Raw genomic sequence first — 25,648 nt, 5'->3', positions numbered from 1 at the left:
TATTCATTTTATTGGCCTATATATTCATTTTATTGGCCTATATATTCATTATATTAGCCTATATTTTCATTATATTAGCCTATATATTCATTTTATTGGCCTATATATTCATTTTATTGGCCTATATATTCATTATATTAGCCTATATCTTCATTATATTAGCCTATATATTCATTATATTAGCCTATATCTTCATTATATTAGCCTATATCTTCATTATATTAGCCTATATTTTCATTATATTAGCCTATATATTCATTTTATTGGCCTATATATTCATTATATTAGCCTATATTTTCATTATATTAGCCTATATATTCATTATATTGGCCTATATATTCCTTATATTGGCCTATATATTCATTATATTAGCCTATATATTCATTATATTGGCCTATTTCATTATATTAGCCTATATATTCATTATATTAGCCTATATCTTCATTATATTGGCCTATATATTCATTATATTAGCCTATATCTTCATTATATTGGCCTATATATTCATTATATTAGCCTATATCTTCATTATATTGGCCTATATATTCATTATATTAGCCTATATCTTCATTATATTAGCCTATATATTCATTATATTAGCCTATATCTTCATTATATTGGCCTATATATTCATTATATTAGCCTATATCTTCATTATATTGGCCTATATATTCATTATATTAGCCTATATCTTCATTATATTGGCCTATATATTCATTATATTAGCCTATATCTTCATTATATTAGCCTATATCTTCATTATATTGGCCTATATATTCATTATATTAGCCTATATCTTCATTATATTGGCCTATATATTCATTATATTAGCCTATATCTTCATTATATTAGCCTATATATTCATTATATTAGCCTATATCTTCATTATATTAGCCTATATCTTCATTATATTAGCCTATATATTCATTATATTAGCCTATATCTTCATTATATTAGCCTATATATTCATTATATTAGCCTATATATTCATTATATTAGCCTATATATTCATTATATTAGCCTATATTTTCATTATATTAGCCTATATATTCATTTTATCGGCCTATATATTCCTTATATTGGCCTATATATTCATTATATTAGCCTATATATTCATTATATTAGGCTATATCTTCATTATATTAGCCTATATATTCATTATATTGGCTTATATATTCATTATATTGGCCTATATATTCATTATATTGGCCTATATATTCATTGTATTAGCCTATATATTCATTATATTGGCCTATTTCATTATATTAGCCTATATCTTCATTATATTGGCCTATATATTCATTATATTAGCCTATATCTTCATTATATTAGCCTATATATTCATTATATTAGCCTATATCTTCATTATATTAGCCTATATTTTCATTATATTAGCCTATATATTCATTTTATTGGCCTATATATTCATTATATTAGCCTATATTTTCATTATATTAGCCTATATATTCATTTTATCGGCCTATATATTCCTTATATTGGCCTATATATTCATTATATTAGCCTATATATTCATTATATTAGCCTATATCTTCATTATATTAGCGTATATATTCATTATATTGGCTTATATATTCATTATATTGGCCTATATATTCATTATATTGGCCTATATATTCATTATATTAGCCTATATATTCATTATATTGGCCTATTTCATTATATTAGCCTATATCTTCATTATATTGGCCTATATATTCATTATATTAGCCTATATCTTCATTATATTAGCCTATATCTTCATTATATTGGCCTATATATTCATTATATTAGCCTATATCTTCATTATATTAGCCTATATATTCATTATATTAGCCTATATCTTCATTATATTAGCCTATATATTCATTATATTAGCCTATATCTTCATTATATTAGCCTATATATTCATTATATTAGCCTATATATTCATTATATTAGCCTATATATTCATTATATTAGCCTATATCTTCATTATATTAGCCTATATCTTCATTATATTAGCCTATATCTTCATTATATTAGCCTATATATTCATTATATTAGCCTATATCTTCATTATATTAGCCTATATTTTCATTATATTAGCCTATATATTCATTTTATTGGCCTATATATTCATTATATTAGCCTATATTTTCATTATATTAGCCTATATATTCATTTTATTGGCCTATATATTCCTTATATTGGCCTATATATTCATTATATTAGCCTATATATTCATTATATTGGCCTATTTCATTATATTAGCCTATATATTCATTATATTAGCCTATATCTTCATTATATTAGCCTATATATTCATTATATTAGCCTATATCTTCATTATATTAGCCTATATATTCATTATATTAGCCTATATCTTCATTATATTAGCCTATATATTCATTATATTGGCTTATATATTCATTATATTGGCCTATATATTCATTTTATTGGCCTATATATTCCTTATATTGGCCTATTTCATTATATTAGCCTATATATTCATTATATTGGCCTATTTCATTATATTAGCCTATATATTCATTATATTAGCCTATATCTTCATTATATTAGCCTATATATTCATTATATTAGCCTATATCTTCATTATATTAGCCTATATATTCATTATATTGGCTTATATATTCATTATATTGGCCTATATATTCATTATATTAGCCTATATATTCATTATATTGGCCTATTTCATTATATTAGCCTATATATTCATTATATTGGCCTATATATTCATTATATTAGCCTATATATTAATTATATTAGCCTATATATTCATTATATTAGCCTATATATTCATTATATTGGCCTATTTCATTACATTAGCCTATATATTCATTATATTGGCCTATTTCATTATATTAGCCTATATATTCATTATATTGGCCTATATATTCATTATATTAGCCTATACATTCATTATATTAGCCTATATATTCATTATATTGGCCTATATATTCATTATATTAGCCTATATATTCATTATATTAGCCTATATATTCATTATATTAGCCTATATATTCATTATATTAGCCTATATATTCATTATATTAGCCTATATATTCATTATATTGGCCTATTTCATTATATTAGCCTATATATTCATTATATTGGCCTATTTCATTATATTAGCCTATATATTCATTATATTGGCCTATATATTCATTATATTAGCCTATACATTCATTGTATTGGCCTATACAGTATATTCATTTAATTAGCCTATATATTCATTATATTAGCCTATATATTCATTATATATAGTATATATATATATATATATATATATATATATATATATATATATATATATACACATATATTACGTAAACACAAACTTTTAATTTGGGTGCGATTAATCGCAATTAATCTTTTGACAGCCCTAATATATATTATTGCTGTCAAACCGATTAATTGCGACTAATCGCATCCAAAATAAAGGTTTACATGAATAAAAGCAAAATGTGTTACATAATATGTGTGTGTGTACTGTTTATAATTATTATGTATGTTTGAATACACAGACATGCATGTATATATTTAAAAAATATTTGCATGCATATACTGCATATACATTTATATAATATATTTTATATTTAAATATAACATCTTTTTCTTAAATATACATGCATGTGTGTGTATTTACTATTCATACACAGTACACACACACATATATTATGTAAACACAAACTTTTATTTTGGATGCGATTAATCGGTTTGACAGCACTAATTGAGCATATATAAAATCGGAGGGCTGTCTTTTTACTTGACGCAAGCACTCGTTTTCTTTCGTTTTCAAGCATTCATTCAAGTCTATTGTATTTAAGAGATCCTGAGATAATTCACTTAAACCTTTCATTTCTCTCTCTCCATGTGTTCTGGCACAGGACAAGCAATGGTTGCAAAAACTTGACAGTAACTAATGGGCAAGGACTAAAGAAATCATTATGTAACTGGCTTCATTGTCCACCCTATTGTGAATCCTGAACTGTGATGATCTTGTTTAATGTGGTCATTCTCAAGTTCTGGTGTTTGTCGTAGTAAAGGCGTGATGAAAGCGCAGTGATCTTGTGTTGGCTGTAGAACCAGGCGCAGCAGCACCAGCAGACGGCTGCCCAGACCCAGACCCAGACCCAGCAGGCTCCGAACCAGCAGAGCTCAGCGCAGACCAACGGCACCGCAGGGGCCAACACCGGCCCCTCCCTACAGCACGCACAGGACCAGGGGCCGCCAAACAAAAAACCTCGCACCTCAGGAACCAGTGTTCTTCAGACAGACTACCAGGTAAGAGACAGAAATGCCACCGGTTTCCAGTGTCCTCAAGGGGGCGCTGGGATATCTCTATTTCTCCTCGTAGTACACATATGAAAACTAAAAAGTAAAATTACAAGGCTGATGCTTTTATATTATTATTTTTTCTCCTTCTCTTGCTTTATCTCTCTTTTTTTCCTCTTATATCTCTTTCTTAATTTGTATTTTATTTTATCCCTTTGAGATGGCACAGCACTTTGGTACACTTTTTGAGGTGCTTCGGAGATCTTTTTTTTTTCTCGAAAATCCCAAATCATGCAGGATGCATGCCGTCATTAAATCAAAAGAGAGACTCTTCACTCTTAAAAATAAATGTCCAAAAAAAGGACATTTTTGCAGCGATAAAAGAACCATTTTTGGTTCCCCAAAGAACCTTACAGTAAAAAGTTCTTAAAGGGATAGTTCACCCAAAAATGAAAAATAGCCCATGATTTACTCGCCCTCAAGCCATCCTAGGTGTACATGATATTAAATCATAAATTATCCTTTTTTATGCCAAAAATCATTAGGATACTAAGTAAAGATCATGTTCAATGAAGATATTTTGTAAATTTCCTACCGTAAATATGTCAAAAATGTATTATTAGTAGTAATATGCATTGCTAGGGACTTCATTTGAACAACTTTAAAGGAGATTTTTTTCTTTTTTGCACCCTCAGATTCCAGATTGTTGCATCTCCCACATATTTTGCTATCCTAACAAACCGCACATCAATGGGAAGCTTATTTATTCAGTGCTCAGATGATGTATAAATCTCATTTTCCAAAAATTGACCCTTATGACTGGTTTTGTGGTCCAGGGTCACATATGATATGGTTATGTTGTCAGTACCACTTTCTGTGCAGGTGTGGTATAAAACCAGACCAGCTTCAACTCTGGCTTAAACGGTTTGTGTGAGCTCTTGGCACTGGCCTCATAGAAGCAGGAATGTCTTGTTTGGCTGGGCTTGTCCGCTTTAGCAGCCAGTGCACTCTTTCTTGAACTTTCTGTAGAAGCAGTGTTCAGGTATGATGGGACTGTCTTTAATGATTTAGTGACCGTTCGCTCTGATGCAGGTTTGTGAGGAACACGAGATTGATCTCTCTATATCTCAGACCCTCTTCCACTCAGGGATGAGCATTATTCAGATCTTTCCAGACATATCTGTCAAACAATCACAGGGTTTTCAGGCATAACCAGCATAAAACGTTCATCACTGTTTAGCTTGACCTCACGAGTGGTTTTGTTGAAATCTTTGGGTTTTATGATAATACATGACAGATAACTGCCCATTTTAAGCAAATACTTAAGCTTATTCTTAGAGATTTGTTTAATATTTAAGCCCTGAAGGCATTTTTACAGTTGTTTTGTCTGAGCGGCATACACAGAAGTAAAGACTCATAACTCTAAAACTATAGCAATGAGAGGCAAAAGGTAGATATCGTATGATAGAGCACTTTTGACACTCTGCATTGGTGAAATTTCCCCACATGTGATCTGCGTCTGGATCAAACTGTGTTGATAGCATAAAGCAATCAAAAGTTACAGTCTTTGGAACCAAGGTAGCCTTTTTGTTTAGCCCTTGACGCCCCCTAATGGGCATTTTTAAAATTGTTCCTCCATGAGGATCATCTCGGATAAACACAATAGGTTATGTTGATTTTGGGCTTATTTTAATTGTGAGAATCATGTTTACACTCGAAGATGATTGGGCTCTCAGGCGAGATCTTCAGGCAACGAGGGTTACCAGTGTTGGGGAAGCTACTCTGAAACAGTAGTTTGACAAGCAACAAGCTAATTATAAATTAAAGTAGTTCAACTACAGTCAAGCTACCCTTCTGAAAAAGTAGTTAGTTAGATACACTACAAGTTACTACCAAAATGTAGCTAGCTACATCGAAACTACTTTGAATTTGTTTTCTTTCTTTTTTTTTTACAATTAAATTGCATATTTACAAATAACTGAATAATCATAAATGAAGAATGTTTTAAGTTAAATGTTTGGGATTTAAAACAACACGATGCAATACAATTATGATAAGAGTACAGTTTTATTTTTTAAAGTATCCAAATATACAATACATAGGGGAGCGCGGGGCACAACCTAACGCGGGGTTAGTTGTAACACGCATGTATTAACCCTTTCCACACATGCCAGAATGACCAAACTTAGTGTATTTACTAGTAACCATATCAACATTATTTAGAGAAAAAATAGCACCAAAATGTAAAAATCTCTGGAAGATATTACTGAATATTATCATACATTTCTTACTTAAGTTTAGTTTTCATCTCTGTTTTTTGTGTTTATTTAAAATAAGACAAATCCGATATTATTGTAATCTTATATCTGTTATTTAACAGTTGAGATGGTTCTTTAATGCTGATCTAACAGCAGAAGACACGAGCCGCGGGTTAAATCCCAGTTGTGCAGATGGGGTTACAATGAGCCCCTATTAGAAATATGCCATGATTATATTCTATACTTTTATTAATTCTTTTGAGAAACCATGAGAAAAGGGTGAATAATGTCTGAGAGTTAATGTTCAGAAATTATTCATTATTATCATTATGTTTTGAACTATGCTGTATAGCTGTATTTAGCGATGTGTTTGTTGTCAAACTCAAAAATGCGTATATTTTTAATGATTAAAAAATGCCATTATTTTATTTTAAAAAGTTAATAATTGTATTTTGTTGACAAAATATTTTAATTTGTCTTGTATATTTTTGTGATTATATCAGGTAACATTTTAAGCTGTTATTTGGTCATGTTACATTGAGCCCCAACATGTTATAACACCTATGGGGCATGTTGTCACATTTCACTTCCATTCTTTCGGGGTAAATCAAGAAAAAAGTATACACTGTATTAATGAAACAAAACCACATAATTGTACTAGACATGTGTGCAATTAATGTGGGAAAAAAATAAACACTCTGAACCCCAAGTGGATTTACAAAGTCAAAAAGCGTTAGGTTGTGCCCCGCTCTCCCCTAGTCTATATCTCAAACTGACTGTAAAAGTGCAAAATCGCTACAAATGTCAAATGTAAATATAAGCAACTTGGATTATAGATAGATAGATAGATAGATAGATAGATAGATAGATAGATAGATAGATAGATAGATAGATAGATAGATAGATAGATAGATAGATAGATAGATAGATAGATAGATAGATAGATAGATAGATAGATAGATAGATAGATAGATAGATAGATAGATAGATAATCAATTTAAAAAGGCTATTATTCACCTGTATGTGCTTGAAGTCTTCAACGCAGACAGTGTTTTAATCTTTTGTTTGTATAAATCAAGTGTAACCTTTACTAGTTGATTCGTGTGAAGTTATCAACCCACTCCTGGACATCCTTTACATCACCGTCAGTTGATCTCTTCTGTGTGAACCGTAAAGCCGCAAGATAACAATAGATGGCGGTAACGCGCAATTTTAGTATGTGATCAAATAAGAAGAAAACACTGCTGCTTCAATGCATTGCAGGCTCGTCAAAACACAAAACGGAATGTAGCTTTTGGCCGCGCTACACCGCTAGGCCTACTTGCTGGGAAAAGTAGTTAGCTACTGGAAAAGCTACATTGTTTTAAAAGCAACTAAGCTACTGACAAGCTACTGAAAAATGTAGCGTCGCTACTTGAAGTTAACTACTCCCCAACACTGAGGGTTACATACATAACCAAGACACTTTTTTTTTTTTACAATCAAGTTCAACAAATTGTTGTATATATACTAGTTAACCAAAAAAATAATAATTAGGACATTTGTTAGATTTTACAGCAGCTCAAATTACAAACAACAGTCAAACAACAGTCTAGCCTGACAAGCCAGAGCCACATCAAGATGTTGGGTCTGGGAACTCACCATTGGCTGGGCTCAATCTGAGGGGCGGGAAAAACGGCTGTCTTTCAGATTCCCTCTGCACGCAATAGGATAGCGCTACAACCAACCAGAGGAACGAAGAAGTGGAAGCAGAGTTTATAGATTAAACTTTTGCCATATCCGGTCGGCAAAACTCTGAACACATCTTCCTTTCTTAAGAATGACTTCAGTGCCGTTCTTTGTTCTTTTCTCTGAAAAGTCTTCCAGAGTCGCGGCCTAAGCCGATTCGAAAGACGCTGTTCGCCAGCTTCTGTGTTTACAAGTAACACGCTGAACCGCTGCAACTCTGCCGTCATTATGTTAAGCCCGCCCACCGACTCTATACACGATGTGATTGGCCTGAGCAGAGTTTGGTTTTTCCAGCTCGCAAGCCAATGGAGAGTTGCTAGACGCCCTGGCTGCAAATAAGATTTGCTGACGCTAGGGTGCGTCTAGATTTCTAAGCTAGTAAAACGCAGCTCATCACTGTCACTTTTCACCCAGCCGTCCAATCACAGTTGAGGGGGGCGGGACAAATACAACACAGACCAACCGCCACATTCTGCCTGTACAACGTCAACAGATGAAAACAACAAGCATAATAATGAAACAAAATAATTTAAAACAAGAGCCAGAGAAAATACTTTACATTGTATCTGCATTTTTATGTAGAATCAATACAGAAACCAACTATCTGTGAAATGAGATGCTAGTAACTCAAGCCAACGGAGAGTTGCTAGACTACCCTGACTGCAAATTACATTTGCTGCCGCTAGGGTGCGTCTAGATTTCTTGGTTAAAATCATGCTGAATGCTTAAAGGTGCACACGTTTCCGTCCACTAGAGGTCGCCTGTTCAAAACAAAGGCGTAGTTTGATGACTCCACGTTTGAGCGCAGAATCTTGGGACATGTGGTCTTCACCTCACAGCCGGTGGGAAAGAATCGGGACAGGACTCGGGCAGAAATCATGTTCATGGATGTGATTATTAACGTTACTGTAGTGAAGCAGAGCAGGAGCGAGTGTTGTGGAGCTGAGAAACCGCTGGAGCGATTGTTAATAAGATGAACGCAACACACACCTCGCGAGCAGCGGGACTTTTATTATGACACAGTCGCCACTTCCGCTCCTCTGCTCATGAGTGTGAGGTAACGCAGCTCTGATGATCATATTAGACACATCTGAGTGTGCTGATGATGTGATGACGTTACTATGTGTGTTCTCTCAGTGGCTGCTCTGACACTTGTTCACACTGCAGTGAGAGTAAAGCGTTTCTGCAGAATAAAACCGGAAACCGAGGGGAACGCAGATATGATGTCATCGACAGGCCACGCCCTCACACGTCCCGGTTCCTCGGTTAAAATAGCAATTTCTCACGATTTACAAATAGTTGGAAACATTTGGGATATAAGTACTCAACTGAACAAAATATACAGTGAGGAAAATAAGTATTTGAACACCCTGCTATTTTGCAAGTTCTCCCACTTAGAAATCATGGAGGGGTCTTAATTGTCATCGTAGGTGCATGTCCACTGTGAGAAACATAATCTAAAAAAAAAAAAATCCAGAAATCACAATGTATGATTTTTTAACTATTTATTTGTATGATACAGCTGCAAATAAGTATTTGAACACCTGTCTATCAGCTAGAATTCTGACCCTCAAAGACCTGTTAGTCTGCCTTTAAAATGTCCACCTACACTCCATTTACTATCCTAAATTAGATGCACCTGTTTGAGGTCGTTAGCTGCATAAACACACCTGTCCACCGCATACAATCAGTAAGAATCCAACTACTAACATGGCCAAGACCAAAGAGCGGTCCAAAGACACTAGAGACAAAATTATCATATATCATATATATATATATATACAGTGTATAACACTGGCCTAGTGGTGTTTAGATATTTTACTGAAATAATGTTACATAGTGCACCTTTAATTTTAAACTAATTTTTCCCGTTTTCTTTCATTACAGCACTCCAGTTCACGGCTTGGTTACCAGAGCAATGTCCAAGGCTCCACCCAGTCGCAAAGCACTATGGGATATTCGTCCTCATCTCAGCACTCTCATCAGTCTCATCGATACTGAGACTCAAAAACATGCATACGCACTTCAAAGAGACATTTACCACAAGCATAAAACCAGGCAAGTCAGTGTTGTCATTCGGGGTCTGTCCCAATATAAACATAAAACCCAAGTTTGTTCCAATGCAAAGCTGCCTGCCATCCTATCAAACGCCACTCCAATCAAAGCACAACTCCTTCCCTTCAAACACCTCTGAAGAACCAGATCCACAATCAACAATTTGCCTCAATAACAGTGTTTCAACAGTGTTTAAAAATGCACCAGCTCCAACACCAACCACACCATCTGCTGACTGTTTAGCATTTCGTCTTGTTTTACCACCGTTAGACCAAACCAACTCCCAAAAATGATCAAATGCTATTCAGGTCGTAGTTACAGGAGGAAATGACAATAACGATGGTGTCTGGCAGACTCTTTCTTTCTTCAAGGGTGGTGCAGCTACCAAATCTCAGCCTCTTCTGCTGGTCCAGTCATTTGTCCATCCTCACTGAATGTGAAACTTCTGCATGACATGACGGAGATATTTAATGTTTGATGTAATGATTTTGGACCAGTAAGTATGTTGAACTACCCGTTGCAACATCACAGATGTCGCTGTCCGGGTGGTTAGGATAATCTTGGAACAGACAGATCTTAGGTTGCATTGTTAGGACGTGGTGTTAATGTATGTGACGGTGTATCTGTCCATTCGGGACTGATATGTGCACTCACACCTGAAAATGGGCTTGTGTGTTACTTGTGGAACTAATGCATAGACGATCCAAACGTTATCGGTTGCATCTGTGCAACACCCATCAGTGTTGGTTTATCATCTCGAGCCTTTCTGAGATGACACCCCTGAAAACAAATCAAATAGAGACATCTACGGTATATATTAGCAATTGTACATAGGAACTGAGATCCCCTTTTATCTTTCTCCTTCTCTTCTCTCCCAGTAAAGGGAGCTGCCTGCATGTACGGACAGTAGAGCAGAGACTGGATTTGTGTAACATATGTGTGCATATTATAAAGACTGAAGAACTAAGAGCACTTATTGAGAGAGACGAAACCCAGCATGACTCCTGTGTGAGTGGAGAACATCTCTCGTGCACCACTGCATTACTTACGACACACATCTTCTTTAGGTGTGTATGGGGGCGTTCACATGTCGCGTCTTTTGCATGCTCAAGTGCGTTATTTAAAATGTAGACGGCGGCAAACACGCGCGTCTATGAAGGGTGCGTCTCAATCAGCTCCCTAGTTCAGTAGCACTGATCAGTGAGTCGGCCATTTTAAGCGCTGTCTCAATCGCAGAATACTTCCAGTGCTCTGACACATTCGCTCCCTAAAAAGTCCCACAATGCACCGCAAAACTCATCGATGATCACTGGCGGAATCGCGTACAATGGGAGTAGGTACTACATTTGAATTTGAACTTACTTCGCGAGTGTAGTATGAATGTAATCCGAATGTACTACATCCGCCATTTTGTCATAATCACATGACCTACCAGCGTCAGTTGCATCGCTTCACTTCCATTCACAAATCGTCTCCCGTGGCCTCATGGGATGGTAAAGTGTCCATCGTATGCACACTTCAGAATCTCGTCGGAAGTAGTAGGTCATCCGGGTACTTTTCGCCGACTGTACTATGAATTCGTACATACTATGTTGGCGTACTGTTTTTCACATACTATATAGTAGGGAAGTATTTGATTTCAGACACAACATATATTCCCTTAAAGGACAACTCCGGTGAAAAATGAACCTAGGGGTAATTAACACATGGTTGCCGAGTAGATCGTTCTCTGGGATGCGTTTTCATGAAAATCGAATGTAAAGAGTTTTATCTCTAAAAACAGATTAGCTTATAACGCTAGTATATGGGGCACAGATTAGTTAAAACCACTAACAAGGCTCAAAATAGCCTCACACTAACACGGTAGCATAATGAGGGTCCCTACATGCAAACCCAAGCATTGAGAACTATGTAAGTGAACAAACAGTTTAATAAGGAGATACTTTATAAAGACAGTACATTACGCGTATACAGACAGGAGCCATCTTGGAAATCAGTCTCAACGAATCGAGCCACGAAGGCTGTGCTAAGCTGAACTTAATTCCTATCGACCAGCTCACTTAGCACAGCGTTCGTGGCTCGATTCGTCAAGACTGATTTCCAAGATGGCTCCTGTCTGTATACACGTAATGTACTGTCTGTATAAAGTATCTTATTAAACTGTTTGTAACTGTTTTGTGTTCTGAAGCGTGAAACTTAAATCACGTGAGCCAACTCACTTCACGTAACAACCGATAACAACATGCAATATATATATTTAAAAATATAAAGCATTATTTTATTATATTTCACGATAAACATACATCATTAGACTGGTATTGAACATAATCTAGCTAACATTTATCATTTATTTAAAGGAACACGCCACTATTTTTGAAAATGGGCTCATTTTCCGACTCCCCTAGAGTTAAACAGTTGAGTTTGACCGTTTTTGAATCCATTCAGCCGATCTCCGGCGGTAGCACTTTTAGCATAGCTTAGCAATTATATTACGTCTGAAAATAGGCTAACTTCCGTCAACATAACCAACGTGACAACCTGCGTAACAATGGAGACATTTGTGAGAGACGATTCGGAAGATATTTACTTTGGTGCAGATCCTGAACCGTATTTATTTGAATCTGAAGATTAGGTTGTCACGTTTGTTATGTTGACGGCACAAAGCTCTTGATTATTACGCGGGAATGAGAGTTTAGTTCCTAGCCATATCGGCCTAGAAAATCTTTTCATTTTCCGTCGGTCTTAGTACACGATATAGCTACAGAAGAGTCAAGTTTTAAATAGGAAAAGAATCGAAACTCTTTGTTAATTTTTTGAGCGAGATGCTAACGGTCTAAACAGATTCAATGATCTATGCTAAGCTATGATAAAAGTGCTACCGCCAGACCCGGAGATCGGCTAAATGGGGTCGAAAACGGTCAAACTCAACTGTTTAACTCTAGGGGAGCTGGAAAATGGGCCTATTTTCAAAAATAGTGGCATGTTCCTTTAAGGCTGAAATGTTGAACTCATATGTAACAAGCAAAGTATTTATCATATTGTACTTTAAATAACATTACAAGTAAAGTAAGAAAAATATCAGCTCTGTTATTGTTCATAAATACCAGTAATAATGCTGTATATAATAATGAGGATGTTGTCACGTCACCGGAAATCGAGGAGCTGTGGAACTGATTGAGACACACCCAAAAAAACTCAACTTTTCAGAATGCCTTAAGCAGGTCATGTGACAAGAACCAACCGATCAGCTTCGGCCTTTCCGTCACAACATTGAAAGCTCAGCCAAGACGGTCGAACAGCTGATCATAGCTGTACAGTTTTTGATTTCTCATCTCCATAAATATCTAGCTAATGCAAGGGCTGGAAATCCTTTGCTGAAACTTCTTCGCCTTCATGGAGAACGCGGCCAAAGTCCCTTTAAGACGAGTCCTTTCACTCGGCGGCCATCTTTGAAACGCCTCTTGGGCGTGCAAGTGCAGCTCCTATATCTTTGAATGGGGAAACATCAAATTCTCCAAAATTGTTCGCCAAGCTTACGATTAAAGTGAAATCACCAATGAAATCTGACAACAACTGTCTCATAAATGTTGTTTCTAAACGCTCGAATCATGACACAATTGCATTTTTCAGCCTGGACGAAGCTAATGCGCATGCATCTAGCAACCTGAGCTATGACTTTACTAATCAACGATTGGCTCTTTTTATTTAGAAGGCGGGGCTTATTTGCCATACTGGGCGCTACACTTTCTCCCATTCATAAATAATCAGAGTACAGGACCGTCTTTGTATAATATTGTAATGTTGTATTAAATCAGTCACGTTTCCCCCGAGTTTTTAGATGCGACATGTGAACGGCCCCTAAGAGAGTTTTTTTTTTCTTTTTGTAAAATATATACAGAATGGAGTATATGACAGGAAATTATAAGACGTTCATTTCATCCATTTTTGAGTTAGTTACAATAACAACCAATAAAAATAACATCAGCTATCAAAGATTAAGGACGTGGTTTACTCTCTCTTTTTTGCAGAAGAACATGTCTGAGGATTTTGAGGAGTGTGTGTGTCCCAGTATCTGGGACTGCTTCGGTCTCCTGTTTGTTTAGTGTTTTATATGCTTTTATAAATATGTTTATTGTTTTGAAGTGCAGTTATTTCTTTGTGTTATTTGAGCTCAGTATGTGGAATGTTTTTTCATAACGCTGAATCAAACAAGGACATCTGATTTACTCCTCTGACAGAAAGTCTCATCAGGCAAAGCTGGAGACTTCAGCTGTATCTCTTACAGGTCCTTGAGCCGTGTGTTAGATTTCTGATGCACAATTAACCCTCATCCCTCCCTCACACTTTTTTTAACAAAATGACCTGAAGCCCTAAAATTATACTTAATTCTTTTTTGGTCCAGAAAGCTTATTTCATTTCATTTTTATATTTTTAATGCATTTTATTTACTTTTAAATTACTAGATTGTATCAATAAATAATACATTAATAGTAATTTAAGCACATTCTTCACATTTGTTCACAACTCACAATTTCATGCATAGCCCTTTTAATTCAGCTCAAAATATCTCACATTGGGTGTCTCTGCCAACCTCTTGTGGAAAAATAATAATATAGCATGATATTTCATGACTCTAATGCTGCGTTCACACCGAACACAAATAGAGCGTCTGGAGCGAGTGATTTCCATGTTAAGTCAATGTAAAGATGCGTTGACGCGCGTCAGGAGGTCCTACGGCGGAGTAGATGCGTTCAGTGAGGTTAGTTGGCCGCGATTTCGCCTAATTCGCACGTTCAGTTTGCGCGAATTGAGCGTCTTGCGCGATACACGTGAGTGATTTTATTTGGTTTAAAGTGAATTTGCGTTTGACGCCCGAGTTGAAAAATCTGAACTTTGGCGTCTGTTCGCGCCACGTTAACCAATCAGGAGCCTGCTTGCTGCTGTCACGTGGTGAAGTGACGTGATAAACAGAGTCACTCATTCAAAACAGTGGCTGTGTTTAAAGCTACACTGTGTAACTTTTTTAGTTTATTCTTAGCTAAAAACACTTAGTTCTTTCAAAAATATATGTGCTCATTAATGTATATTTACTTCTTTCAAGTAATAAAGTATTCTCGTAAGTTTATAATATGGCATTGAAAATACATACGGATGAGGGGTTCGAATGCGGGTCGCCATGTTGCCCCTCCATCTTGAAACTACATTAGCCAAAGAGGGACATACCCGTAAATTCAAGCTTCGCCTTTCGCGTTTTAACACTGGATGGCACCGTGTCGAATGTGGACGAGGTCGAGCTGGAAGCCATGTTAATCTTGGACTAAATCGGCCACCGTAGGAGTTAAAATGAAATCGGAATTGAGATGAACAGAAACTAATATTCACTGGATGGTCATATACCTTTTCACCACTAGATGGGGGAAAATATCACACAGTGTAGCTTTAAGGACTTGGCACTTATGCTGCGTTCCAGGCAACCCGTAACCCATGTTTTTCCAACCTTCTACCCGTCAAAGTGCACTGGAACGGCAGTCAAACCCGTGACTTCCCACCCGTGAACTCGTCCTAGATCAATGTACTCCCAGTTACAAGCTCTGATGGCTGATGAAACAACAATGGCAGCCCCTACGGTTGCGGTGGGAATATACAAATAACGTAAAATAAAAGGTATAACAGCTTCTCTTGCCGTATGCGCCTATTTTTTCTCCTTCTTTCCCTCAAATAAGCAAGGAGTGAGCACCTTTGGCGAAGCCCCATACGGTCCGCCACGCTTTGTTTACATCTAGTGACCACAATTCCTTGCGCTCTGGCAGTTTGGCGTGACTTTGCATGGAGCGCTACTAAGTCGTGGTTTGAAGTCGTGACTTACGGGCTCAAAAACCTGCCAGCATAAATCTGGACTGAAAGACTGAAGGACCGTGGCGTATTATTCCACTGTTCTTTCATGCATTTAATAAAACTTTTTTTTTTAAAAAGTCACTCATTCAACATGGAGGAACGACTGATATTGGCAGTGAGTCATATGGAGCTATATGGGCGTGGGACTGAAAGCGGCCATCATCTGTCTATTTTGCTTCAAACGCTCGCTTTATACGCACGTCCAATTCGCTGTGGACGCACAAGTGGATTCAAATTGATTCGATAGACGTGAATTTGACGCTCAATTTGCGTTCTGTGTGAACGCAGCATAAAGACGCGTCCTGCAGCGCGAAAGACACCTTGTGTGATGGACACAATTTCGCCTCATTCGCGCAAGAGATGCGAGTGATTTTATTTGGTGCTTTTTGTGCATTCACGCGTTTGAAGTGAATTTGCGTCTATTTTGATTTAAACGCTCGCTTTTATACGCGCTTCCAATTCGCTGTGGACGATTTCAAAATGTTCAAGCATCCAACTACACCCGATAGACGCAAATTTGCTGCTCAATTCGCGTTTGGTGTGAACGCAGGATAATAGCTCTATATGGAGCAAATGAACTGCTCCGCTGGGTCCTAGAGTCAGTTTCTCTTCAGAATGTATTCAGATACACATGTAGACATTATCAAATCCCTTTTTTTTTGTGGTAGTTTTAGCATTTTTAGTTAGAATTTTGAGCATTATTAGGTTTTTCTATGTAGCGTTCATCACATTCCATTCATTCCTGAGGGGGTCAAATTGACCCGTGCGGGAAGGATTTGTTACTTTTTAAAATTACAACCACATAAACTCCTCGATCCAATATATTTTTTGTGTGTATTCGTGGTTCAAGTGCGACAAAAGTAAAAAACATGTTTCAAAACAACCCGAAGGGAGGGTGAGGGTTAACCTGGAGGAAGATACAAGCTCAAACGGGATTCAAAGGAAATCTAAGGTGTCTTTAGGATAAGCTTTATGAAAGTGAGTCTGAAGGATAGTGTTACCCAAGTGTTTTGCAGTCACCCAGCACGAATTGTTGAAAACTCTTCGCAGAACAATGTAGCTAATGGTCAATCGCTGCCATCATACTCCTGAGTCTCTTCTGTCCTGGTTTAATATTTGTGCATTCCTTGTTTTCCTGTTATGTGCTTTGTATTTCTCGTGAAAGTAATGTTTTTTTTCACTCTTTTTCCTCCACTTCTTCTGGGTTTCTTCATGCATCGAAGTGAAGTGAACATTGGGTCTTTTTTTTTATGAGGATGTGACATACAAAGAATACATATTTCAGATTCTGCACTCTTCTGACTGTTTGTTTATCAAATGTTCTGATATTTATAAGTCTCAAACTAGGATACACAGAGGGTGGCGTTTTTTTTGTCCAGCCTCTGTTGTCTGAAATAATGATAGAATAACAGTAGTTTCATATGATGTTTTTATTTCATCAAAATAAGAGGATCTGTTGTACAGTATAGTTGGTGCGAATCATATTTGGTGTCATATCTTCAGTTTAATTGTGTTTCCTGGACATTTCCTTTCTGTTTTGCCATAATTTGAACAGAATTAACTGCGATTGCAAATAAATAATGACAAACATATTGTTTCTGTAGATTGTGAATTTACAGTGAATAACTTCTTATTTTCGTCAATGAGAAACCTTTGACATGAAGGTCGTGAGAATATGATTTTCAGTTTTATTACCCACAATAATTTTAGTTTTTAAATTTAGTTCGTCTGACAGAATAAAAGCTCCGCCAGTCCAGGCGTCATTAAGTTACGCTTTTTGTTTTGAATAAGTGACGAAAAATTACATATTGTGGCTTTAAAAGGAGGTTAAATATTATTATAATTCTTTCTATAAGTGATCTGGAATAATGCCATTTTTGAAGACAGAAAAAACATCAAGTTTCTAGGATGGGCCTCTGAATCTGCCCAGAAAGAGGACGCTGTTAGTGGGGTTGTGCCTGATAAAGAAAATGAAGGGGTGGTCAGCCTTGAAAATCTGGAATGCTGGTACACCCATGGCACAGCCCTCCCAAGAATCTGCAGTTGCTGCTGCCGCCTCAGTGCCTTCCTCATTCACATTCACAAAGGCCTTGTGAATCACAGCTGAAATGAAGAGGCCGTCCTGACTGCTCATGCCTGTCAGATCAGCCTTTGTTTCCTGGAACACAGAGCTCATCCCCATCCTTTGCAGTGTTTCTGATAGGGAGCTCTCAAACTCCACCTTGAACTTCGGCAAATGGACTTTGATATCCATCTGCGTGGTCATTTCATCACTATTGGTCCAGTCAAGCAGCTTGTCAAGGGTCAACTCACTCTCCAGCTGTCACACACACACACACACATACACACACATGCTGAAAAATAACATACACTGCAACAAACTATCTGATCATGGCACTTTTGCTGACCTTTAGAAGAGGGTCAGAGCCGTCCTGAGATTCGTTTGGGAGAAGGATCAACATGCTGAGCTCCTGATTTGTATATGGCAACTCCAGCACCTGCAGTTCATGCTCTGGGATGCTTCTGAAGGGGAACATTTCCTTCTGGTACATCATTTCCACAGGCCGACTCTCATTCTGATGGAAGACAAATGTTATCAGATGAAGAAATACACAGCATATACAAAATTAAGTTAGCCTTTTACGGAGTATCTATTTACATTGTGCAAATAGCCCGCCTTGTTAGCAAATGCTTTTTACACTAACATGAAGTTAGTGACATGAATTTTTGACGGGGATTAGAGCGAGCTCTGCAAAAGACTGTTTCGAACCGCAAATTGATTTGCGTGTCACCGTGGGGACCTCAAATTGCTTATAAATCACACAATGACATTTTGTTTTGTTTTTAAAATATAAAATGCAGAACGTTTTGTGTGACGGGTAGATTTAGGGGTATAGGGTTAGTGTAAGGGGAGAGAATATATAGTTTGTACAGTATAAAAACCTGAATGCTCACTGACTCATGGGGACTTGTGTCACCGTCGGAACTTCAATTTAGGTCCCCATGAGGAAACAAACAGAATGAGGTTTGTTTTGTTTTTTAAATGTAAAATTCAGAACGTTTTGTGTGATGGGTAGGTGTAGGGGTATAGAGTTCAGAATATACAGTTTCCTTTTCCATCACATATCAGATCAGAAAGAGTCTGGAAATATGAGCAAATTTTAGAAAAGTGTATATAAAGTGTCTAACATGTCTTTAATAATAAAGTGTTTATCGGTTAGGTTTAGGGAGGGCATATTGTCCAAATAAGTCATCCATTTAATAATTTTAATAAGTATAATAATTTTCACTCTGTTATTATTGCATAGTGTTTAATGTACAACAACACTGAGGTACAAATATCTGCCACTATTTATAAGTATAAATATCATCTAACTATTACCTTATTGCAAAGAAAATACTGCTGATAAAATGTATTATTTTTTCCTCAATTCTACAAACAATACGCCATAATGACAACGTGAAAGAAGTTTGATTGAACTCTTTGGTTTGAATGGCAAGTGTCATGTCTGGAGGAAATCAGGCACCGCTCATCACCTGGCCAATACCATCCCAGTGAAGCATGTGGTGGCAGCATCATGATGTGGGGATGTTTTTCAGCGGCAGGAACTGGGAGACTAGTCAGGATTGAGGGAAAGATGAATGCAGCAATGTACAGAGATATCCTTGATGAAAACCTGCTCCAGAGCGCTCTGGACCTTAGACTGGGGCGAAGGTTTATCTTCCAACAGGACAACGACTCTAAGCACACAGCCAAGATAACAAAAGAGACTACGGGACAACTCTGTGAATGTCCTTGAGTGACCCAGCCAGAGCCCAGACCTGAACCCGATTGAACATCTCTGGAGAGATCTGAAAATGGCTGTGCACCGACGCTCCCCATCCAACCTGATGGAGCTTGAGAGGTCCTGCAAAGAAGAAACTGCCCAAAAATAGGTGTGCCGAGCTTGTAGCATCAAACTCTACAAGACTTGAGGCTGTGACTGGTGCCAAAGGTGCTTCAGCAAAGTATTGAGTAAAGGCTGTGAATACTTATGAACATGTTACTTTATTCCCGTTTTTTATTTTTAATAAATTTGCAAAGATTTCAAACAAACTTCTTTTATGTTGCCATTATGGGGTATTGTTTGTAGAATTTTGAGGGAAAAATTATTTAATCCATTTTGGAATAAGGCTGTAACATAACAAAATGTGGGAAAAGTGAAGCGCTGTGAATACTTTCCAGATAAACTTAGTGTAAATAGCAGCTATAGCTAAGAACATATGCTATTTTCACTTAGTGTTTCACTATCTTCAGTGTAAATTAGTGCATGTGTGTGTAAGCACAATCAATTGTAAAAGATTTTAAAAAAAGATCTCCAGTTTGCTTCACTCTTGAAACAAAAAGTGGATTGTACCTGGTTGATCTTAAATGGCATTGCTTTAGTGTCTATTGCGTTAAATTTGTGCATCCAGTCCCCTTTTAAGTAAATGGCATTAACCAGAACTAGTCGGGTCATTCCCGTCACCATTCCCGGCTTGAGAAGATCTTTGATTTTATCTGAAAAACACAAGTTTATGTTTTTGACTTCACATCTTTGTCTAAAGATAAAGTGTGTATACTAGCCACAGGTCTAAACTGATTCACATGTGATTGTTTTATCTGAAATATAAGTGTGTATGGAAGTGTTGTTCTCACTCTCCGTCTGCTCCTCCACCCATGTGTTAATGAGCTTTCGTGAGTCCTCAGTCGCTCTAATGAAGTCCACAGGCTGAAGGTCAGCGTGGTACAGCTTCAGCGTGGACTCCAGATACTCCTGCAGCACAAAATAAAGCCACCGTCTCACAGCACACAGAGAGCATCAACATGTCTCATTATTACAGGCCCAATGGACTCACGGGTAAGAAGCTGAAGCTTTTCTCTCCATAGAGGCGGTTGGCCAGTTTGAGGATGTAGGAGGCTGATGGACGGTTGATCGATGAGGTGAGGGACTCAAAATGAGAGTGGACATCAGACACAGAACTGAAGGACAAAACCTGCACAGGGGACGACAACAGGTGAATCTCACAAAACCCCTCAAGAACATGTGCATGCTATACTTCACAAAATCAAAAGAAATATGTATGCTTAAGAAAAATTAAGCCTAGTTTTACAACCATTAATATGCACTGATCAGTAAATATATCCCACCCACTAACAGGTGATGAAGAGATAATCAGTGTTATTCACTTCACCGGTCATAATGTTATGCCTGATAATGTGTGATGTATGACAATAGCGTGAGTGTCTCACTTAAAAAAAATATATGATCAGTAAGTCATGTGAGAAACCTGATATATGATATCAAATATAGTAATTTATGCATATTTGGTGTAAGACCATTGGCGTTGTGTCTGGGGAAGGGCTCTGAGCTCCATGATACCCCCCCATCCTCGACTGGGATAGAAACAGCCACGAGTGAGGCGATGGGGTGGAGGAGGGATGCTGTGAAACTTGTCGCGGGACAGAGGTGAGAGACGGATATATATACTGGCTTCCTCTTGCGCTGATTGGTTGATTTACACCTGAACGTGCTCCTCCCCAACTTTGTTAAATAAAACTTAATTTATAGTTTATGCCGTTAAGAAAGGTGTTTGATTACTTTATTCAGGTATGAAGGCCACAGGTAAATATGACATTTATTATAATGGGTTTATGTGAAGAAGTTCACTTAAATTAAAAGTGGTTATGTTGAAGCCTAATAAATGTTGAATTTGAAAGCTTTCAATTTTACTGTAATGTTGAATGTCTATCATTAATGTTTAAAAACATCCGTTTCTACATTAATTTGGAGAGTAACTGAAATGATTACAATATAAAAATATTTAAAACTCAAATGTTTTTAATTGCAATTAACTACAATATATTAAATAAATAATGAAATATATTAATGTTAGTATTTCTTGCAGTCTATAATTTAGCTTAATAAAAAGCATTGCATTAATGCTTTAAAATAATAATCACCATGAAAATGACAAAAAATGCAAAAAAGCTTTTATTTTCTTTATGAACGATATATATTTATTTTTACTCTTGGTGTGAGAGTATTTAGTGATTCATCTCCAGTCAGTGAACATAGTTGCCAAGTCTGCGTATAACACGCGACTTTGGGCTTCTTTTTTTGGCAAGTCGCGTTAAAAAATCATGAGTTGCGGTTTTTTGGGCTTATTTTAAAAAATGTGGTTGCTTGTTAGGAAAATATAATAAGCAACTTCGTTTTTTTACATTTATGGTCGCTGTTTTGTCCAATACATTGACTGACACTGTCTTCTCACAGCTTATAGCCATTCAGTGCAACGATACAAGTGCTGTAGTAATCCGTCCTTTTTGCCTCCTTCTCTTCATTGAAGAAAAATCGCGTTCAACGTGCAGGTATGTGACGTTATAAATGCACGTAATGATAGCTAGTAGACTTAAATAGCAAATAAATTTGTACAAACCATACCACCATCAGATATGTACAGAGATGGAGAGGAAACACGGAGGAGAGGCACCTAATTTAATTAAAAAAATATTTTTGTAATGTATTTAAAATGACAGGCTATTATTAAAAAAATAAGTATACTAATAATAGCAGTAGGTATGGTTCGAATTTATTTTATTATAAATATATGGCTATATTGCAGCTCTCCCTTAGTGCTTGCCTGTGTCCCAATGTGCATAGGCTACTATCAATCGTATCGTAATAAATAGTATGTGACATTAGTAATTTTCAATACTATTTAGGGCAGATAGTGTGCACATTGAGATGTAGGGCTTATCTTTTACAAGGTTTGCAGTGTGTGTTCACTACTTACTGCCCATAATATGTGTGCACTAACTCCGACTATGGGTTACCATAATTGGCCTTCACATCACTTTTTCTCTTTTTCCATCTCCTCTTCTGTTCACAGCTGATCGGAGGATATTGAGTGTCCTTTATTGCAATTTGATGATTTTTGTAAAATCACATCTGTTTTTGCTTTTCAAACTCTGAAAGGTTTCAGTGTAATATGTTGCAGGCCCAATTATTGATTAAAAAATATTTCTTATCAATAATATTGATGATAATAAATAATAAAGGGCTTGTTTTTGAAGCTGCGGTTGCTTATTTGTCTCGCGAGAGTTGGCAACTGTCAGTGTAACATTAGTCAGTCAGCAGTGTTGTATGATTTACAGAAACCACTTCACATAAAGCACTATTATTATCTAATAAACACAATTATTAGAATCGGAAAATCTGATTGACTTCTTAAGTTTATCAAGTAGTCTAATGTATTTATAATCGAAATGAGACTGAAATGAATCGCACGGATAATATCGTGTCAGTTCCTCATACCTTCTCCATTTCTTTGGCTGTGTCTCCTCGGGCTCCCAAGTAGACCATAGCGAGCGCGGCGCTGACGCTCAGCGGGGAAAAGAACATGTTTCCCTCCGCGTTGCTCGCGCTCAGAGCCCGATAGAGATCCAGAGCGAAGAGACCGTTAGCACGAGCGAGATCCTCCATGACTGATGACACTGCGACAAATACAAGTCAAAACTTCGGTTGTAAGTAGTGATGTGACATTTGAACAGAGGCGGCGTCAGAGTTTGTGTGATGTCCGGTTTCGTGAAGGAATCGTTCTTTTGAACCGGTTCTTATGAAGGTATTTTTAGTGCAAAACAACTGAACACGTGTGAGAGTGGAATTTGTAGCTGTAGAGCATATCCACACTAGCCTGGTTTTACCAGACTCTCGTACATTTCATTTGTACATAGAGTTTTTATTTTTATTAAATGCATAAAGGAACAATAACTACAATTTTCATCATTGTCATACCACAATAAAGGAATAATACACCAAGGTACTTCAGTCAAGATTAATCTTCAAGTCCTTAAACACAGCCATTGTTCTCGTAGCTTTTACGTTTTTAGAAAACTCAATAGATTCAAAATACATTTTCACCTCAAGTTTAAATCTTAAAAAACTAGGTTTACAGTTAGAAAATGTACATTTATGAATGTGATATGTGGCTAACAGAAAAATAAGATTTATAAAATAAATATAATTTTTCTCTTCACCTTCATGAAAACCAAAAATTACATTTTTATAAGTAAATTCAAAATTTGGATTAACATAGCCTTTGATAAAGTCACACACATCACACCAAAATGTCACTGTGTGAGAGCAATTCCAAAATAAATGTAAAGTAGATTCAGGTTTCTCTAAACAGAAAGAACAGAGGGTATTAATGTCATTTTTAAGTCTTTTGAGATAGCACTTATCTGGATAAAACCTATGAATTAACTTAAAGTTAATTTCTCTCATTTTGTTGGTTATCAAATATTTGTGAGGCAATGTCCAAACTTTTTTCCAGGGAATATTATTTACAAAACCATTCCAGTAAGAAATGACATAAGGCACAGAAACAATCTCCTCCTGAAACAAGACTCTAATTTTCTTATTATTTGTACATAGAGTCTGGCCACTCTCCATTGACAAGCGTTTACTTCCTTGAAGGCGGGTTCTCTGGTGAAGTTTAAAACTATTGGATCTGCCAAGAGTCACTCTGGATCTGCCTAACCAATCACTAACGTTTGGTCGTGACGTATGTCACGCGCCGTTCGCCTTTGATTCTCACATTAGGCTTGTTTGAGATCATAGACCGTAAAAAAATATGGACGACGCTACTTCATTGACTTCCGCTGACCAAAGTTGAAGCTTTCATATAGGCCCGCTCACGGCGCTGACATCTTGGGACCGAGTCTGCGCAGTAGCGATCTCGGGACCGGAGTTGCGCAGTAGAGTACAGGAAGTAGAGGCGCGATTATCAAAAGCCCGCCCACACTCTCGCAGATGCAGAACAATTCATTATGTTGGTGTGAAATAAACAGTTATGGAAGTGTAGAAATTAAAGCTAAAGCTCCAATCTCCTCCCAAAAATCCAGAAAAAAGTCCGTTAGTGCCTCAGTGACAAGTTCATTCAGAGAAGCCGTCAATCTCAGCTGTCAATCATGACGTCACACCCCTCGTTTTTATAGCATCAAATAACTCACTGAAACTAAACTTATTTAAAAAACGAACACTTGAAATTAAATTATTGTAATAAAAACTGCCTAAAATGACAGAAACCATCTTTAGGAAACAATTATTTGAAGTGTAATTAAATTGTTTAGTGTGTCTCGCGCCCATTCTAATACATGGAGAGGCGGGGTTTAGGAGCTATACTGGGACCGGCCACCGGGGGGCGATCGAGGCGCGAAAGCTTCAATTTCTGACTGAAGCACTACAGGCAGAGAATGTCTAATATGGCGAGAAGTTTCACTCTCACTGAACTTCCGGCTTCTGAACTGGTTGCAGTTCCTCTCTGATTCCATATGAGGGCGCTCACAGGACGAGTGCAGAATGAATGGAGGTCTATGGCGCTATACCAATAAAAATCCACTTTTCTCAGGATAT

General features: G+C 36.7%; 2 protein-coding genes across 2 annotated transcripts in view; one reads left to right on the top strand and one right to left on the bottom strand.

Moving 5' to 3' along the window:
• Positions 1-10,601, top strand: part of cdk19 (cyclin dependent kinase 19) — a 59,031-nt gene extending 48,430 nt beyond the window's left edge. Inside the window, exons 12-13 of the mRNA XM_079830676.1 lie at positions 4,084-4,284; positions 10,149-10,601. Of these exons, the coding sequence (XP_079686802.1) occupies positions 4,084-4,284; positions 10,149-10,262 (315 nt within the window). The 3' untranslated portion in view covers positions 10,263-10,601. The remainder of the gene's footprint in view (positions 1-4,083; positions 4,285-10,148) is intronic.
• Positions 10,602-16,878: 6,277 nt separating this feature from the next.
• LOC307135029 (leukocyte elastase inhibitor-like) lies at positions 16,879-23,820 on the bottom strand. The gene is made up of 6 exons (XM_079831170.1): positions 23,549-23,820; positions 21,090-21,227; positions 20,890-21,007; positions 20,609-20,751; positions 18,620-18,787; positions 16,879-18,531 (listed from the first exon to the last, which is right to left on the bottom strand). Exons 1-6 carry the CDS (start codon positions 23,714-23,716, stop codon positions 18,115-18,117), a joined length of 1,152 nt encoding a protein of 383 aa, XP_079687296.1. The 5' UTR covers positions 23,717-23,820; the 3' UTR covers positions 16,879-18,114.
• Positions 23,821-25,648: the final 1,828 nt, after the last annotated feature.

Source organism: Gobio gobio (assembly GCF_949357685.1).
Source record: "Gobio gobio genome assembly, chromosome: 12".
NCBI lineage: Eukaryota > Metazoa > Chordata > Actinopteri > Cypriniformes > Gobionidae > Gobio > Gobio gobio.
The sequence above is the reverse complement of the archived record's forward strand: the minus strand, read 5'-3'. Positions and strand labels throughout refer to the sequence as shown.

Bases quoted from the DNA above. Each gene is read 5' to 3' on its own strand.
- LOC307135029 (XM_079831170.1), bottom strand. From the start codon at position 23,716: ATGGAGGATCTCGCTCGTGCTAACGGTCTCTTCGCTCTGGATCTCTAT. The intron at 20,752-20,889 runs GTGAGAACAACA...TGTGTTTTTCAG, and splicing joins GGTGGAGGAGCAGACGGAGA to ATAAAATCAAAGATCTTCTC. The intron at 18,532-18,619 runs GTCAGCAAAAGT...TGTGTGTGACAG, and splicing joins GCTCTGACCCTCTTCTAAAG to CTGGAGAGTGAGTTGACCCT.